The following is an 18,889-nucleotide window of genomic DNA, read 5'->3' on the forward strand; positions in this document are numbered from 1 at the left end:
ATGACATCCACCTGATGCCGCAACCCCACGCCGCAACTCGGCCAACGCTGCTATCCTGTGATTCGGCTGACTTCGTTACTCAACTCCACAATCCTCTTAATGTCACAACCTGATGTCATGAAGCTGATGAACAGTTTGCATCTATCAGATATATATCTTTATGTAATGTGAGGATCCTCTAGCAAGCTGCCTAATCTTTAACAAACTCTTCAATCAAATGAAGAACATAAAAAACGAGTGTAATAAAATATTATATATATATTATCATCCATTTTCATAGTGAGCCATATTACATCAAGATGAGGCCCAAGATACTGTAACGTCATGCAGTTTATAAGAGGCTACCATTTTTTGCAATCATCTTTCATAGCTTTAACAAGCCAGTCTCTCTCCTGGTCATCATCCGAGTCGCTCATGTCGCTGTTGTCTGCCGCCAGGAGCCGTGAATAGTTAATTTTCTTTATATGGGGAAGTCTGGGATGGACCAACAAGAACAAAAAGATCCAGAGCAGCAGCGTTACGCTGCATGCTTGGAAAAGTATAGGGAGGCTAAAACTGCTGATTATGAAACCACTAGCAAAGCTGCCCAGGCTGGCGCCACAATCATGTGACAAGCAGTGCAGAACCAGCTGCAGAGCCCTCTCCGTCCCTGGCGTGGCCACGTCATTGGCTTGGGCATTTACAGCCCATACAAGGGCTCCGTTGCTAAAGGCACTCAAAACTTGAATGGGCAACACGGCCCAAGGTGTCCATAAGAAAGAGTAATAGACCATCTGTAACGCCAGACAACCAAGGCCAGTGACTACTGTCCATTTGAGCGAAAGGGCTCTCAACATTTTACCTCTGAAAAAGTGAAGCACGACTTCAGAGAAAATAGCAAGGGAGACGGAGATTCCCATATAGAGCCCAGTGCTGCCTACATCCTGCATTTGCCAAAACAAGAAATTGTGAGCTGTGGACCAAATGGCACCAGTCAAAAAAACGGTGATGGTCAGCAAGATGACTTGGCCATCACTTCCGATGAGACCCAGGGCTTTCATGGTCTTGTTGGGATGTTCAGTTTTCTTGGAAACGTGTATAGGATAAAAAGTGGCAAGAAACATGGTGATGAACATAAAAGCAGAATAGCCGTAAAAATGAAGATAGATCCTGGGGATATCTGCAGTCAAGAAGCAACCAAGATTTTCCGTCAACAATACGACGGCACAAGAGCCAATGCAAGCTCCCATGTGACTCCAAATCCATACTTTTCCATGCCGGTCAGTGGCATCTACAAAGTCGAGATATTCATAAAGGCTGTCATCTGTTGTCCACTTTAGTGGAGCTGTGAAGATGGACCAGACCATGACCATGCCCAACACGATCAGGAATATCCTATGTTCGTTATCCAGGAGGTGCTCCAGAACGGGAATACCCAGGCTGACATCTCGAACTTTCTTATGTACAGAATGGTTGGATGTTTTAGGTTTTGGAGATGGTATGAAAGAAGGACCTGAGTCTGTGTAAGAAGAGTTGCCCAAAACTTTATCTTTATGGCTGTTGGATTTCTCTCTAGGCTTCGCAGTTGTTGGTTTACTCATTAGTTTAAGCTTTTTCTGATGTGGAGTGTTGGTTCTGAGAAAAGTTGTTAAAGTGGAGAGGGTTAATGTTGTCTCTGTGGTGTCTCTATTTACTATGGTTGTGGTTTCCATAGTCCAATTCTTGTTGCCAAGTTCAACTAACATAACTGGTTCAGTCGAAGGTGACAGAGAACCTTCAGGAAGCACAAAACTTGTATTGTCCTTAGGTCCATACAACTCCAGATCTATAGCACCTGGGGTGGTCACCTTCTGCTTCCAATGAAGACTAATGTTACAGTATCTCAGGACCATATCCCTTTCCAATGGGGGATACAGAGTGAAGGCTATGCTGACTCCAGCAGAAAATAACAGAGAAATCGTGATGAGAAGCCTTCTTTTACTGTTCGTTTTGGCCATGTAGGAGCAAAAAGGAGCCCAAAAAACATGGATCATGTGCTTCAGGCCTATTATTATCCCCACCAAAGGAGAGCTCAGTCCAAGGTGTCGGAAGACGATGGTTAAGAAAGGGATAAGGCAGAACTTTCCAATGCTATGGAAGAAATGGAAAAGGCCAGCGATGGCCAGAGCCTTGCTGATATCCCACTGCTTGGTGACACTCATGTTTTTGGTTGGAAAGAGCCTCTTCCAGACCTGTGAACACATAACAGAGCGAGGGTTAGGAAAACTCATCATATATTGTTATCAGTGGACTATGATACAATCATCTGACTTGTAGTTAATAGATATCGGGAGTCATTAGATTATATGACCATGAGAAGGGTGTGATACATTGCTTCGGTATACTTTAGACCAGAGGTCTCAAACACGAGGCCCCTCAGGCTGCTTCGTGAGGCTCCCAGGCCCGTGCCCCTGTTGACTATCGCGGCCGCTGCAGGGGCCGCTCGCAGCCACTGTCTGCGCTTTATGTCATGTTTTGCCGGCGCTGCGCTCTCAGAGTCAAGCGCTCTGTGTGCAACTATTCCTCTAATGGAAACTGCCTGACCTCAGCTGCTTACCTCTGATTTGTGGACGGCTACGGCTGCATTGGAAACGTTATGCATAAAGAGCTTGACTCTGCGCAAGCAGCGCCGGCAAAACAATCATCTGGCATAAATCACTGACAGGGGCTGCGGCCCCTGCACCGTCCGCGATAGTCAATGGGGGCATGGGTCTGCAGACAGCAAGAAGCAGAGATGAGGCAGCCGAGAGAACGCGGGACAGGTGAGAAGAATGGTGGGGTTTTTTGGGGTTTTTTTGTGTGTATGTGAAGGATGGCACATTAACCCCTTAGCGACCTATGACATACTGGGTATGTCATGGCTCTCTGGTTCTTAAGGACCCATGACGTACCCAGTACGTCATGGCGAAATTGCAGCCCCCGGAGCAACTATGGCACTGATCATTGGCTAGAGCTGGGTGAACTCTGTTTCACCCGCCCCAGCTTTGATTGGAGAGACCGGCCTTGTGACCGATCGCTCTAATCACTGTTGATCTGGGGTCGGAAACTGCTCCCCTCAGCTTCACTCCGGCGTCTGTGGAAGCTGAGGAGAGCGATCGGTAAGTTACAGCACCACTGCCCCCTTTCAGCCGACGCCACTGCCCCCTCATTACTACAGGATGGGCACATGACTATAGGATAGGGACAAGGTGGGCACGTGACTATAGGATGAGGACATTACTAAAGGATGGGGACATTACAAGGATGGGCACAATACTATTGGATGAGGACATTACTACAGTATGGGGACTACGATGGGCACACTACTACAGGATAGGGACATTACTACAAGGGGACAAGGTTGGAAACATTACTATAGGATAGGGATAAGGCTGGGGACATTACTATAGGATGGGAACAAGGTGGGTACATTACTATAGGATAGGGACATTACTATTGGATGGGGACAAGGTTGGCACATTACTATAGGATGGGGACATTACTGTAGGATGGGCACATTACTATAGAATAGGACAACTATAGGATGGGGACAGTATTACAGGATAGGGAGATTGCTACAACAAGGGGACAAGGATGGGGGACATTACTACAAGGATGAACAAATTACTACAGGATGGACACATTACGATACGATGGGAAAAAGGATGGGGCATATTTCTATAGGATGGACACAAGAATAGGGAACATTACTACAAGATGGGGACAAGGATGGGGAACATTACTATAGGATGAGAACAAACATGGGGAACATTACTATAGGATGGGGACAAGGATGAGCACATTACTGTAGGATGTGACAATACTACAAGGGGACAAGGATGGGCACATTACAACAAGATTGGGAACATTACTAAAAGATGTTGGCCATAATTTCTATATAGTGCTAATTGTAACACTATTAGTTACAAGAAAGGGATAAAATGGAAAACAAAAAAAAACAAAAAAAAACCTCATAATAAGGCATGACATTTTTTTTTACCATCAATTTTTTTTATATTTGAACAAAAAATGTGCACATTTGTTATAATAAACAAGTGAAAAAAAAAAAGTTCAAAATCAGTGATTCAAAGGTGTGTGTAAATAGAAAAAAAATAAATTATATATATATATATATATATATATATATATATATATATATATATATATATATATATATATATATATATATATATATATATATATATATATATATATATATATATATATATATAAAGCTGAATGTGTATGTACAGTTAGGTCCAGAAATATTTGGACAGTGACACAATTTTTGCGAGTTGGGCTCTGCATGCCACCACATTGGATTTGAAATGAAACCTCTACAACAGAATTCAAGTGCAGATTGTAACGTTTAATTTGAAGGTTTGAACAAAAATATCTGATAGAAATTGTAGGAATTGTACACATTTCTTTACAAACACTCCACATTTTAGGAGGTCAAAAGTAATTGGACAAATAAACCAAACCCAAACAAAATATTTTTATTTTCAATATTTTGTTGCGAATCCTTTGGAGGCAATCACTGCCTTAAGTCTGGAACCCATGGACATCACCAAACGCTGGGTTTCCTCCTTCTTAATGCTTTGCCAGGCCTTTACAGCCGCAGCCTTCAGGTCTTGCTTGTTTGTGGGTCTTTCCGTCTTAAGTCTGGATTTGAGCAAGTGAAATGCATGCTCAATTGGGTTAAGATCTGGTGATTGACTTGGCCATTGCAGAATGTTCCACTTTTTTGCACTCATGAACTCCTGGGTAGCTTTGGCTGTATGCTTGGGGTCATTGTCCATCTGTACTATGAAGCGCCGTCTGATCAACTTTGCGGCATTTGGCTGAATCTGGGCTAAAAGTATATCCCGGTACACTTCAGAATTCATCCGGCTACTCTTGTCTGCTGTTATGTCATCAATAAACACAAGTGACCCAGTGCCATTGAAAGCCATGCATGCCCATGCCATCACATTGCCTCCACCATGTTTTACAGAGGATGTGGTGTGCCTTGGATCATGTGCCGTTCCCTTTCTTCTCCAAACTTTTTTCTTCCCATCATTCTGGTACAGGTTGATCTTTGTCTCATCTGTCCATAGAATACTTTTCCAGAACTGAGCTGGCTTCATGAGGTGTTTTTCAGCAAATTTAACTCTGGCCTGTCTATTTTTGGAATTGATGAATGGTTTGCATCTAGATGTGAACCCTTTGTATTTACTTTCATGGAGTCTTCTCTTTACAGTTGACTTAGAGACAGATACACCTACTTCACTGAGAGTGTTCTGGACTTCAGTTGATGTTGTGAATGGGTTCTTCTTCACCAAAGAAAGTATGCGGCGATCATCCACCACTGTTGTCATCCGTGGACGCCCAGGCCTTTTTGAGTTCCCAAGCTCACCAGTCAATTCCTTTTTTCTCAGAATGTACCCGACTGTTGATTTTGCTACTCCAAGCATGTCTGCTATCTCTCTGATGGATTTTTTTCTTTTTTTTCTTTTTTTCCAGCCTCAGGATGTTCTGCTTCACCTCAATTGAGAGTTCCTTAGACCGCATGTTGTCTGGCCACAGCAACAGCTTCCAAATGCAAAACCACACACCTGTAATCAACCCCAGACCTTTTAACTACTTCATTGATTACAGGTTAACGAGGGAGACGCCTTCAGAGTTAATTGCAGCCCTTAGAGTCCCTTGTCTAATTACTTTTGGTCCCTTGAAAAAGAGGAGGCTATGCATTACAGAGCTATGATTCCTAAACCCTTTCTCCGATTTGGATGTGAAAACTCTCATATTGCAGCTGGGAGTGTGCACTTTCAGCCCATATTATATATATAATTGTATTTCTGAACATGTTATTGTAAACAGCTAAAATAACAAAACTTGTGTCACTGTCCAAATATTTCTGGACCTAACTGTATGTATGTATGTATGTATGTATGTATGTATGTATGTATGTATGTATGATGCATGTCCGGGATTGGCATCTGCTCCGCCACAGCTACAGCCACAAAATTTTGCACACTGACACGTCTGGACCCCGAGAGCATCATAGGCTATGTTGTGAGGCGAAATTTATATTATATTATATATATATATGGTACCGATAAAAACGTCACTTTGTCCTGCAAAGAATGCGGCCCCCCAAATTATTTTTTTCTCCTCTGTGCGGCCCATACACACACAGAGTTTGAGACCCCTGCTTTTGACGGTCCATCTCCTAGAGCAGACCTGGGCAAGGGGCGGACCGCGGGCCACATTCAGCCCGCCTACTCTCTGTGACCGGCCCGCCTGGCTCAGGGCGTCCTTGCTCGCCGGTCAGTGATGAAGGCAATCTGACCTGTTGTCTGGACCTCCAGGCTTCGGGAGGCCCGTGGTCAGATTGCCCTCATCATACGCTGCGTTTCGGGCAGGGAGCGATCCTGCAGCGCCGCTCAGTGTAGGCAGCGGAACGCAGGAATCTGTCCTCTGTTCCCTGCCCGGCACCTTTCTCTGTGACACACACGAGCGCCCTCATGTCGTCAGTACGGCACGCGCGTGTCATTTGAAAAGTTCCCGCCCGGCAGGAGAAGAAGCTGCAGCAGCCGGGGCCCGTACGGAGAGAAGCAGCAGCGGGGGCCCGTACAAGAGAAGAAGAATCACAGCAGTGGCCCGTACGGAGGTACCTGAGGAAGGAGAGGTGAGTGGTGACTAATAACCGGAGGGGACAATAGGGGGAGGGGGGGGTAACTGGTGACTAATATTTGGGGTGTAGTGATGTAGCATATAGGAATGTAGTTTTACAGGTGTAGTATATAGGGGTCTAATGTATGTATATGGGGATGTAGTGAAGTATATTACAGGTGTAGTGTATAGGGATGTAGTGATGTATATTACAAGTGTAGTATATAGGGGTGTAGTGATGTATATTACAAATGTAGTATAAAAGGGGTGTAGTGATTTATATTACAAATGTAGTATAAAGGGGTGTAGTGATTTATATTACAAATGTAGTATAAAGGGGTGTAGTGATGTAGTATATGGGGATTGTTTGTGTATATAGGTACGGCATATAGTGCGTGTGTGTGTATGTATACATTATATATATATATATATATATATATATATATATATATATATATATATATTATATATATATATATATATATATATATTATATATATTAGGCTATGTGCGCACGTTGCGCAAATACATGCAGTTACGCTGCGCTTTGTAGCGCAGCGTAACTGCATGCGTCCTGCGTCCCCTGCACAGTCTATGGAGATTGTGCAGGGGCCGTGCGCACAGGGGCCGTGCGCACGTGGCGTTTAAGAGCGCAGCGCTTCGGCTACTGCCGAAGCGCTGCGTAAAAAGAAGTGACATATCACTTCTTTCCTGCGCTTTGCCGGCAGCTCCTGCTCTGTCTATGGGAGGAGCTGCAGGCAGAGCGCATGGAATCGGCTTTCACTACGGACATTTCTGCAGCGATTAGAAGCGAACATGTGCTCTTCAGATCGCTGCAGAAATTTCTGCAGTGAACTGTACGCAACGTGCGCACATAGCCTTAGCGTGCTGCCATTACAGGGCCCGATTGCGCTTCTCCGGTACCTGTTTGCATACATGTGACAGGTACCGAAGAAAACACGAGTCTGTGAAATAAAAATATTTTCCACATTTATTCTGCAAGCACAGTGACCTCCAGGAGGTCATCGGAGTTTCCAATGAACTCTGATACCCCCCCCTGCGACACCCACGCTACAGCTTCACGGGTTCATCAGAGTTCATTAACTTCCAGGTTCTCAACAAACACACACACACACACACACACACACACACACACACACACACACACCTGTATACTCACCCAGCGATGCGGTCCCCAGCGCTGTCCCTGCTTCCAGCTGCTCACTGCAGTGAATATTCAGTGAGTATAATTACCGGCGATAAGTAGCAGGAGGCAGCAGAGCCAGAGACAGCAGCGCTGGAGAGAGGTAAATATAGAAAATCTTTTTATTAAAAAGACCCGTGTTTTGTCTGGTACTTGTCACACTGATCACATCAGTGTGCGATCCGTGTGACACCCGTGCTGCCGGAGAAAAAACAGACATGTCTGCGTGTGTGCATGCAGGGCCACGAGGGGTCACATAGTCCGTATCTTACTGTTTGTTTATGAAGGGATAGTATATATACTATATACAGTATTTGGTAAAACTGAGTTAATTATTTTAGTCCGGCCCTTTAAAACCATCCCAATTTCTCATGTGGCCCCATGGGAAAATTAATTGTCCACCCCTGTCCTAGAGACACACTTAAGAGATGACAGAGTAGATGCATGGGACACTGGCTCCAGTGGCCATATCAGTAGTCCCTGAAGCCTACTCCTTCCTGCTGGCACTATCCCCCCCCGATGCCTCTTTTGATTACGGTACAATACTTGGTGCAACACCATGTCGCAAAAATAACGTCGCTGCTGGACCTACAAATCAGAAGAGTCTCCTTTCTGGCAGCCACAGAATAACAGGGTCCTGCAAATGTATTCGCTTACCTTCAGTCACATCATTACTGCCATTGCTAAAGAGGCAGTACAAAATTATAAAAACATGGCTGCTTGTATCCAGAATCAGCATCACACCTGTCCATAGGTTGGGTATAGTATTGCAGTTCAGCCTTAAGGCCGCTTTACACGCTACGACATCGCTAGCAATTGCTCGCGATGTCGAGCGCGAAAGCACCCGCCCCCATCGTACATGCGATATCGTGTGATCGCTGCCGTAGCGAACGTTATCGCTACAGCAGCGTCACACGCACATACCTGCTCTGGGACATCGCTGTGACCGGCGAACCGACTCCTTTCTAAGGGAGCGGTTCGTTCAGCGTCACCGAACCGCTGCCCAATAGAAGCGGAGGGGCGGAGATGAGCGGGACGTAACATCCCGCCCACCTCCTTCCTTCCTCATTGCGGCCGGCTGCAGGTAAGGTGAGGTTCCTCGTTCCTGCGGTGTCACACATAGTGATGAGTGCTGCCTCAGGAGCGACGAACTACTTCGTACACTGAGCAGCAGCGATATTCGAGAATAGGGGGGCATGTCACCGATGAGCGATTTTGACAGTTTTTGCGACGATTCAAAATCGCTCATAGGTGTCACACGCAAAGACATCGCTAAAGCGACCGGATGTGCGTCACAAATTCAGTGACTCCAACGACATCGCTTGAGCGATGTCGCAGCGTGTAAAGCGGCCTTTATTCTTGTCAACGAGTTGCAAGTAATACCACTCATGAATAGGTGTCAGCTTGTTCTTTTAAAGGCAGCAGCCATGTTTTTCTAATTTTGTACAATCCCTTTAATAACTTGTCACCATGTGTCGTGATCTCCCACCATTATGAGGTAGTAGTGGGGGTGTCCGCTAAGATCCTTACCCCTTGGCAAAAGTGGAGAATTTCAAAGATCGTCTCTCTCCCTGGAGGAAGAACCTGTCCTGTATCACAGAAAACCCTCTGGTGTGAAAGGACAGGGTGCAATGCTACCTCTTCCTTGTGGTGGCGCTGCAGAGACACTGAACATTTCCCCACATATTACAGCTACAGGTTTCTCTAGGATGAACACGTGATCAGCTTGTGGTCAATGCACTTTTCTAACAACTAGAGAGAATCCCTTTAAGTGCTATACGGTTTAAATTCGGAGCACTTTTAACACAATTTATTGAACCGACGTGTTCATCAACAGTCTCTGCTGTGCAGCCTTCTATAGAACTCAATGGAGACTGTGCATCTACCACATAACAGCCCACAAAAGTAGCGCAAATTGCACGAAGAGCAATAAATTTACACACCATGAGCCTCATACCGCATTAGAGCCACATAGCTGAGGCACATCATTTGGGTGTCAGTGTATTTTCAACTTAAAACATAAAAATATATAAAAGAAAAGAAAAAAAAAAAAATCAACGTCCTACGATCTTGGCATTGTGACTAAAATGTCCGTCTGTCAAGATAAGGAACTTGGCAGGAAAATACTTTCCACTTTGCAGCGAGTGTCTTGAGAGCGTGTGAGTGTTTGCTCTCTGCAGCAGGACACAACTTCCTGGTGTGATACTGATCTTGGTCGGCTGACTACTCCCCGTCCCCACTATATGGTATAGTAAGACGCATGTACACGTGACTGGCTGCTGGGTGAGATGTACTTCTCTATGCTGGTTCTATAGGGTGAGGTTAAAGGTCCTACCACCCGCGAGGTCAGCTCTGCTTGCTCGCTCATAGCCACCCGCCTAAACTCCTTCAGGTACTCCACAACATTATAGAGGGCTGAAACACACTCCACCTTCAAAACCTCCCCACAAAACCAACTCTATGAGAAGACCACCCTCTTCTGATTTCCCAAGACAGATTTGGCTCCATATATTATACATAGAGGTCATCATCTTTGAGTAGGAGTTCACCCACCAAGTGATCATCACTAGTGATGAGCAAGCACTACCATGCTCTGTACTCGTAATGAGCAGTTAATGCTTGGATGGGCGCGACTCATGTACTCGAGTATAGTGGAAGTCAATGAATAATGAATGAGCATTTCTCCAGGAAATCTTCCGGAAGAATCTCCCATTGACTCTGATTATACTCAGGTACTCGAGTCGCACCTATCCGAGCAGCCAACTGCGCGTTGTGAGTACTAAGCACCTGAGCATGGTAGTGTTCGCTCATCACTAGTCCCCAGTGGTCAGACAAGACTTATCAATGCTTATGGTTGGACCCCAACCCCTTTCTGACATCTAATGTAAAGTATATGTGCATTATATGCAGGCCTGTAACTGCTCCATTATCCGCAGTTTAACACCTTAGATGCCTCAATCAATAGTAATTGTGGCATCAAAGTGGTTAGATAGGGGATTCTCTCTGTTATTTCATGGATTTTTGCCATGATGCCAATGTGAGGGTGCCACTCGGTGTTTATGACAACAAGGGCCTCCTGAAGACCCTTGTGCAGGGATTTATGAGGGATCGCTATCATTACAATATACAAGTATTTCAGTGTATTTTAAAAGCAACCATCGGTTCAAATCCCCTGTAGGGACTAATACAAAATGTAAAAAAGTATAGCTTTGAGAACTGTTTAATTTTGTGTTAAAAAGAGGATGCCATAAAAATTAAACTTCTGCAACAATTGTGGCATTACAATTTTGTTGCCATTTCAGCCCATAAAGATTTTCTTCCCCATCTCTCAGTCATATTACGTAACAATTTACTTTGCAGAAGGCCAGCCCTCATACGGTCGTGTTGATGGAAAAAAACAAACAAACAAAAAAACAGTTATAGCTCTAGGAAAAGAGAATCAAAAGCAAGAAAAAAAAAAAAAAAGATTTCAGAAGAAACTTAGGGGTACTTTGCACGCTGCAACATCACTAGCCGATGCTTGCGATGCCGAGTGCGATAGTCCCCGCCCCCGTCGCTTATGCGATATCTTGTGATAGCTGCCGTAGCGAATATTATCGCAACGGTAGCTTCACATGCACTCACCTGCCCTGCGACGTCGCTCTGGCCGGCGACCCGCCTCCTTCCTAAGGGGGCGGGTCGTGTGGCGTCACAGCGACGTTACACGGCAGGCGGCCATTAGAAGCGGAGGGGCGGAGATGAGCGGGACATAAACATCCCGCCCACCTCCTTCCTTCCGCATAGGTGGTGGAGGCAGGTAAGGAGATGTTCCTCGCTCCTGCGGCTTCACACACAGCGATGTGTGCTGCCGCAGGAACGAGGAACAACATCGTATCTCCTATTGGTGCGACATTATGGAAATGTCTGACACTACACAGATCACAGATTTACGACGCTTTTGCGATCGTTTATCGACGCATCTAGGCTTTACACGTTGCCACGTCGGTACTAGCACCGGATGTGCGTCACTTTCGATTTGACCCCGACGATATCGCAGTAGCGATGTCGCAACGTGCAAAGTACCCCTTAGTGTAGTAAGGGACTTGATAACGTTGGGGGTCTGACTGTTCAGTCAGACATCCACCAACTGGTACATTCCTATTCCAGCACAGTTCTGTGGCTATCCAGACAAGCACCAGGAACGCTGTTCTTCAGAACGGCAATGTTCACAGGTAACATCAAAGGGGCCAGGACATCCCTGTGGTACTGATGGGAAGAAGTTCCAGGGTTTGGACCTGCACTGATCACAGCGATATGCAATCACCTGCAACTAGAGCAAAGCAAAATGATTCGCAGGACCCTCACTTCCGATTAGTAGGCTCGGAGTGATGTCAGGTGGGTGTCATGCCACAATGATGCAACGCCGGACCTACTAATTAGGAGAACAATCAAAGTTCAGCTTACCCCTTTAGAAGGTATACCGAGTCCTCCTGCTGCTTGGGAAGGCAGGTACCGTCACCTGTAGCAATCATAAGAGAAGGAAAATCCGGCGCTTCGGAGTGTATCAGCCACCACTCAGGATAAATTTCCAACTTGTTTATTGCTGTTCATAAAAAAGTGAAGCATTTACAATATCTCCATACAAAAACTTCCAGCATGTAGAAAAAATATTGACAGCGCTGCACGTTTCTCAATGTAACTCTACGAGAGCCACAATGAGTCAAGAATGTGTCTCTCATTGACTTGTACTGAGTTGTGACCTTCTTTAAACACTGGCGCTGCCAGCAAGTCACAAATCACAGGGGACCAACCGTACAGGCGGCGGAAGAAGGTGAAGCGGCCGGAAGGTGAGAATCGGTAGAAACTTGGCACTCCAGATAAATAGCACAAGGTGATTTTATTCTGAGGAATTAGTGGGACCAGCACAAATAGACATTTTGGTCGTACAAGACCCTTCATCAGTGTGCCTTATAATGGTCCTGAGGTAGAGTGGCGAGCGGCGCTAAATAGATGCAGTGTCCATCACTGTGTTTAGGAGCACCACTAAACACAGTGGTGGACACCACGTCTATCCAGCGCCACGCTACCTCAGGACCATTATAAGGCACACTGATGAAGGTCTATTTGTGCTGATCCTACTAATTCTTTAGAATAAAATACCTTGTACTATTTACCTGGAGTGCCAAGTTTCTACTTTTACTTGGTGGCGGCACGGTGGCTCAATGGTTAGCACTGCAGCCTTGCAGCGCTGGTGTCCTGGGTTCTAATCCCACCAAGGACACCATCTGAAGGAGTTTGTATGTTCTCTCCGTGTTTGCATGGGTTTCCTCCCACACTCTAAAAACATATTGATAGGGAACTTAGATTGTGAGCCCCAATGGGGACAGTGTTGCCAATGTATGTAAAGCGCTGTGGAATTTACAGCGCTATGTAAATGAATATTAATTATTATACTTGGATACGGTTTTGGAACCTACTTGTGCACCACCGTCAGAAGTGTCGTGTATATCTATTCTAGGAAGATGAGTATCAGACATAGATTATAAAAGTTACATATGGGGCTAAGCACAAATAAAAGAACTAAGGTGCTCCCTTTAATGAGGTCCTAAGTCATAAGTTCATCAGGAGGACGGGTGGGAAGTGGACTCTGGCTACAATGGATAGGGAGTGCTGCAGTGTCGAGGCTAGGCTTTAGGACCTCAAAAGTAGGGAACTTTCCTTTTAATGTTTGTATTTAGCACCATATGTAACTTGGGCCTTTTAGTGCATTATGTGAACCACTAATACTTTTTCATCTTAAGCTATTGCTCACATTATACATGCACATCGTGACATGTTGCACTTTCTGCTTAGGTGTTTTACACATGTGCAAGGGGTATTTCTCTGATTTTTTATTTATTTTATTATTTTTTGTTATTTTGATTGCTATTCAGCTTGGTTTAGTGAATCCTTGGTGTTTTATGTCTATCAATATGGATTAGTGCTTCACTAAGAGGCCACAGGGACAGCAAAAGAACATCGACGTTGAGCAGGGCGCCACAGCTCTTGTTGCCTTAAATGGTGTCAACCTCCGCGGCATATGTACACATTTTTGGCCATATAGCACTGCTGTACCTGATATACCTCCTTTAGCTTGAAGTGTAACCTGTCATTTGTTGAACTATACATCCTTTCCAGTGTATATGTACCGTATTTATCAGAGTAGAAGACGCACCCCAAATTTAGACGAGGAAAATTATATTTTTGTTAATGTAACAAGGGGGGGGGGGGGGCATCTTATAGGCCAAATATAGCTTACAAGACGGGGTGCAGCATCAAAGGAAGCCGGCGGCGGCATGAGTGGGAGTGGTGCTGAAACAGGGGGGGGGGGGGGGTGGACTGCCGGCGCGAGGCAGGTGTCATTAATCTCCCAGCAATGGTCCTCAGGAGAGGTCTCAATCTGTGCGTGTGCCGCCTCGGCGTCATTTTCCTGAAGTCCATCGCGTCAGTTGCCAGGAGATTAATGGGGCCTGCCTCACACCGCCAGGAAAACTCATCTTCCCAGCACAGTGACTGTAGCACTGCTCCACTCACACCACCGACGACTTACTATGACCCCACTCCACCATCCCTGTGCCCCCCCGATAAGCTACGTTCGGCTTATAAGACGAACCCCCTCCCCCCCAATTTTTTTTGGGGGAAAAAAAAAAAAATTCTTATAATCCGAAAAATATGGTATATATGTTATGCTCTTACGTCTATATGTTGCCTGTCCTATTTTAATGCCAACCGAATATTTTATCTATATAAAAGGGATTTTTCAGATACTAGTGAGAGCCTTGATAACTTTCCCTACTATTTATACTATATGTGAGTTTACGTCTATACGAGCCCAAATAAAAAACTCCCAGATCTGCAGCAAATCAATGTTCAGATTCACGTTGGATTTTCACCTTCTGCACTGACACGGTTTCCATCCGCACCGCAACTTATTATGGGCCCAGAAAAATACTGACAATGAGGTTTGTACATGTGGGGTGAGTGTGTGTGTGTGTGTGTGTGTGTACACACACACAGTCATCCACAGCACCTCAAATAAATTCTTCAGGTCTGCGGCACCAGTAGGGTTAACCTGACACCCCCCCCCCCTACCTCTGCTCAGAGCTGTGGGATTCAGACAGGTTGAGCAGGTTGTAATGTCTCGTGTGTAGAGACCAGCGGGCGAGTCTGTCCTGATCATGCCCACTGAGGGCGGATGTATAGGGCACAGGTCAGGGAAGAATGATTCCCTTATAAATGATATAGGAGTGATCATCAAGGGCCTAGGTTAGCAATGGCAACTTTTCTCATTGTTTTCCAACTTCATGCTTGCTGTCAGTGAATGGAAACATTCAGCATAATTACATGGAAATGTTTAGATTCATTTTGCAGGATAATGGGGTCACCAATGACTTATCCTGGGGCGCGGAGGCAGAGTACATGGCACTGGGCACAGTCCCGATCACATCCAGGAGATTACTGCACATCAGGGGTTATAACAGGACCGCCCTGACATCAATATGACGTCATAGGCCATATTATAAGCCATTTCCTGACTGCTGCAGGGATTATGTGATGATGACGTCATTACAGGAGATGTCTATGTAAATCAGTGCTGCACAGAGACTGACCTGTGGTTAGGATGATGTAGGGCTCTCCCCCACACAAGGAAGGGTCTCCCGGAGCGATGACACCCGGAGGAGGCTCCACATCTCCGGACAACACACGGTTACACCCGCAGCCGCACCTGCCGGAGGTGGCGGACACGTCACCGGCCTGCAACCTGCCACAAACCGCCCCTAACCACGCCCACCAGCAGGTGTCGCTGCGCATACACCTGACCAGCGATACATGTCACCGTCGCCTGGAGACGGGATGAAGCGCAGAGATCATAGAGGTGAGACGGCGGATAGACAAGACAAAGAGAGGTCCGCCATCTAGCGGCTATAAGATGAATAACCAGTTATAAAAAATAAATCAATTGGCGCCCTTTTTTCAACCAACCAATCAGATGCCAAATTACATATCTGATATGTAGATGAGAGAATGAGAACGGGGCTCTGATTGGTGGCTGTCTGAGGCGGGTTTCCAGGAGGGAGAATGTTCCAGACTTCTCACACAGGTGGGTTCTTTCGGTCTGAGCTCTGGTCCTGTCAGTCATGATGAACATTTGCCGGGTTTTGCCATTGGTAATACATTAACCTCTTCACCCTTCAGCCTTCCTCCTGACCAGGCCATTTTTTTCAATTCTGACCAGTGTCACATTATGAGGTAATAACTCTGAAACACTTCAGTGGATTCTGAGGTTTTTATGGCATATTGTATTTCAAGTTAGTGGTAACTTTAAGACAATATTTTTGCATTTATTTGTGAAAATATTGGAAATTTTGGCAAAAAATTTGAAAATTTAGCAATTTTTATGTCCTTAAACCAGAGAGTTAAGCTAAGTTCACATTTCCGTTGTTTTGCATCAGGCTAGCTTCACACTTGCGTTGGGTTGAATCCGCTGGGTCCGTTGCTGCGTTGTTTTGACGCATCCGTTATTTTTGTGGTGTCAACGGATGCAACGGATCCGTTATTCCACAGGAATCCATAAGCTGATTCCTGTGAAATAATGGACCGTTGCATCCGTTTGGCGTCCGTTAGGCGTCCGTCTAACGGAATCCGTCGGCTCTGTTTTATTTATTTTTTTCATTCTGGGCATGCTCAGTATAAATTAGCGGAATCCAGCAGCGGATTCCGTTGTTAAGCACTTAGCAACGGAATCCGCTACCATAGGGAACCATTATAAATTTTAACGGAACCAACGAAATCCGTTGGTTGGCGTGATTTTGACACAAGCATTTAACGTTACATTCTGCGTTGCTTCCGCGGAAGCAACGGAGCATCGGCCAACGGAAGCAACGCAGGTACTTTTGTCACAATCCGTCATCAATGCAAGTCTATGGGAAACAACGGAATCTGTTAACGGATTCCGCTGTTTCCCAAGACAGCGGATTGCGCCAAAAAAACCCCGCAAGTGTGAAAGTACCCTCAGTCACATGCGTTGCTTGACGCATGTGACTGATGTGCTGTACAACGGATGACAAAGAACAGAATTTTCTTTGTCGGACTCCGTTGTGTGCGGGGGGCGGAGTTCGGGGTGGGTGGAGCCAAGCTAGGCTGTGGCACTGAGGACGTCAGTGCCGTGGGGACTGCAGGGCTGGGGACAGGTGAGTGTGTGAGTGAGTGTGTGTGTGTGAGTACATGCGGAGTGCGGGATGAGGCGGAGCCGAGCGGGGAAGTGTCAGGCTCCCTGCACAGCCAGGGTAAATACCGGTTATAAGCAAAGCACTTTTTGCTTGGTTACCCGATATTTATCTTGGTTACCAGCATACACCGCTTAGTGCTGGCTCCCTGCACACGTAACCACTGTAAATATCGGGTAACTAACCAAAGCGCATTGCATCGTATCCTGGTTACGGGGGCAGGGAGCCAGAGAGAACATGCGCAGCAAAGTCCTACGGATCGCATTGCTCAAAAAATGTTACATGATGCGTTGCTCCCGCCCGGTGGTCAGTTAAAAAACGACTGACCGCGACGCAGCAGTTGCAACGTAGCATGATCAGTCGCAATCCGTCACTAATAGAAGTCTATGGGGAAAAACAGGATTCCTGCAAAATATTTTGCAGTATACCGTAATTCCTCAAGGCAACGGATTGTGACTGATGCAAAACAACGGAAATGTGAACTTAGCCTTATGTCACACGATAGTTAACCCCTAACGACCGCGGGCCGTAAAATTACGTCCTAGCGGTCATAACGTTACTGCCCGCGGTCTCCTGGCAACAGCATGCTGCGATCGGCGCACATCTCAGCTGATTTTCACAGCTGAGATGTGTGCCTGCTAGGCACGAGCAGAATCGTTATCTGCTCGTGCCGTTTAACCCCTGTAATGGCGCTGTCAATATGTGACAGCGCCGTTATAAACGCGATCGCGGTAAAGTTTTACTTACCGCCCGATACCGGAAGCCACGTGACATGATCACGTGACTTCCGATGGTTGTCATGGTAGCACAGGGTCATGTGATGACTCCTGTGCTAGACATGAACTACTTTCACTTTTGCTTTCCACGGAGGCCAGGGAAGCAGAAAGTGCACGTATCTGCTGTTTACAGCTGTGTAGCTGTGATCAGCAGATAGTGCAGAGCGATCGGATTGCTGATCGCAATAGCCCCCTAATAGGACTAGTAAAATAAAAAAAGTAAAAAAAAAAAGTTTGAAAAAATTAAAAAAAAAACATAAGTTCAAATCACCCCCCTTTCGCCCCATTGAAAATTAAAGGGTTAAAAAAATAAAAAATATACACACATTTGGTATCGCCGCGTTCAGAAACTCACGATCTATCAAAATATAAAATCAATCAATCTGATCAGTAAACGGCGTAGAGGCAAAAAAATTCCAAACGCCAAAATGATGGTTTTTTGTCGCCACAACTTTTGCGCAAAATGCAATAACAGGCGATCAAAACGTAGCATCTGCGCAAAAATGGTACCATTAAAAACGTCAGCTCGAGTCGCAAAAAATAAGCCGTCACTGAGCCATAGATCCCGAAAAATGAGAACGCTACGGGTCACGGAATATGGCGTAAAACGTGCGCCACTTTTTTCAGACAAACTTCCGAATTTTTTTTAACCCCTTTTATAAAAGTAAACCCATACATGTTTGGTGTCTACGAACTCGCACTGACCTGAGGCATCACACCCACTCACCAGTTTTACCATACAGTGAACACCGTGAATAAAATATCTCAAAAACAATAGTGCTATCGCACTTTTTTTGCAATTGTTCTGCATTTGGAATTTGTTTGCCATTTTCCAGTACACTATATGGTAAAACCTATGGTTTCATTGAAAAGTACAGCTCGTTCCGCAAAAAATGAGCCCTCACATGACCATATTGACTGAAAAATAAAAAAGTTGCGTCTCTTAGAAAAAGAATGGCGAAAAAAAAAACGGAAAGCGAAAAATCGGCCGGTCGTGAAGGGGTTAAAGG

General features: G+C 45.5%; 1 protein-coding gene across 2 annotated transcripts; it reads right to left on the reverse strand.

Annotated features, from left to right (window-relative positions):
• Window positions 1–238: 238 nt before the first annotated feature.
• MFSD6L (major facilitator superfamily domain containing 6 like) lies at window positions 239–15,728 on the reverse strand. Of its 2 annotated transcripts, XM_075350754.1 has the most exons (3): window positions 15,221–15,277; window positions 12,302–12,440; window positions 239–2,210 (listed from the first exon to the last, which is right to left on the reverse strand). In XM_075350754.1, the coding sequence occupies exon 3, from the start codon at window positions 2,178–2,180 to the stop codon at window positions 342–344; it is 1,839 nt and encodes a 612-aa protein (XP_075206869.1). In that variant the 5' UTR covers window positions 2,181–2,210; window positions 12,302–12,440; window positions 15,221–15,277; the 3' UTR covers window positions 239–341. The 2 variants fall into 2 exon arrangements, with proteins under 2 accessions (XP_075206869.1, XP_075206868.1); XM_075350753.1 differs by lacking the exons at window positions 12,302–12,440; window positions 15,221–15,277 and adding an exon at window positions 15,487–15,728.
• Between the last annotated feature and the right edge of the window lie 3,161 nt (window positions 15,729–18,889).

This window comes from Anomaloglossus baeobatrachus, chromosome 5, assembly GCF_048569485.1.
Source record: "Anomaloglossus baeobatrachus isolate aAnoBae1 chromosome 5, aAnoBae1.hap1, whole genome shotgun sequence".
NCBI lineage: Eukaryota > Metazoa > Chordata > Amphibia > Anura > Aromobatidae > Anomaloglossus > Anomaloglossus baeobatrachus.

Coding starts and splice junctions, on each gene's coding strand:
- MFSD6L (XM_075350753.1), bottom strand. CDS start 2,180: ATGAGTGTCACCAAGCAGTGGGATATCAGCAAGGCTCTGGCCATCGCT.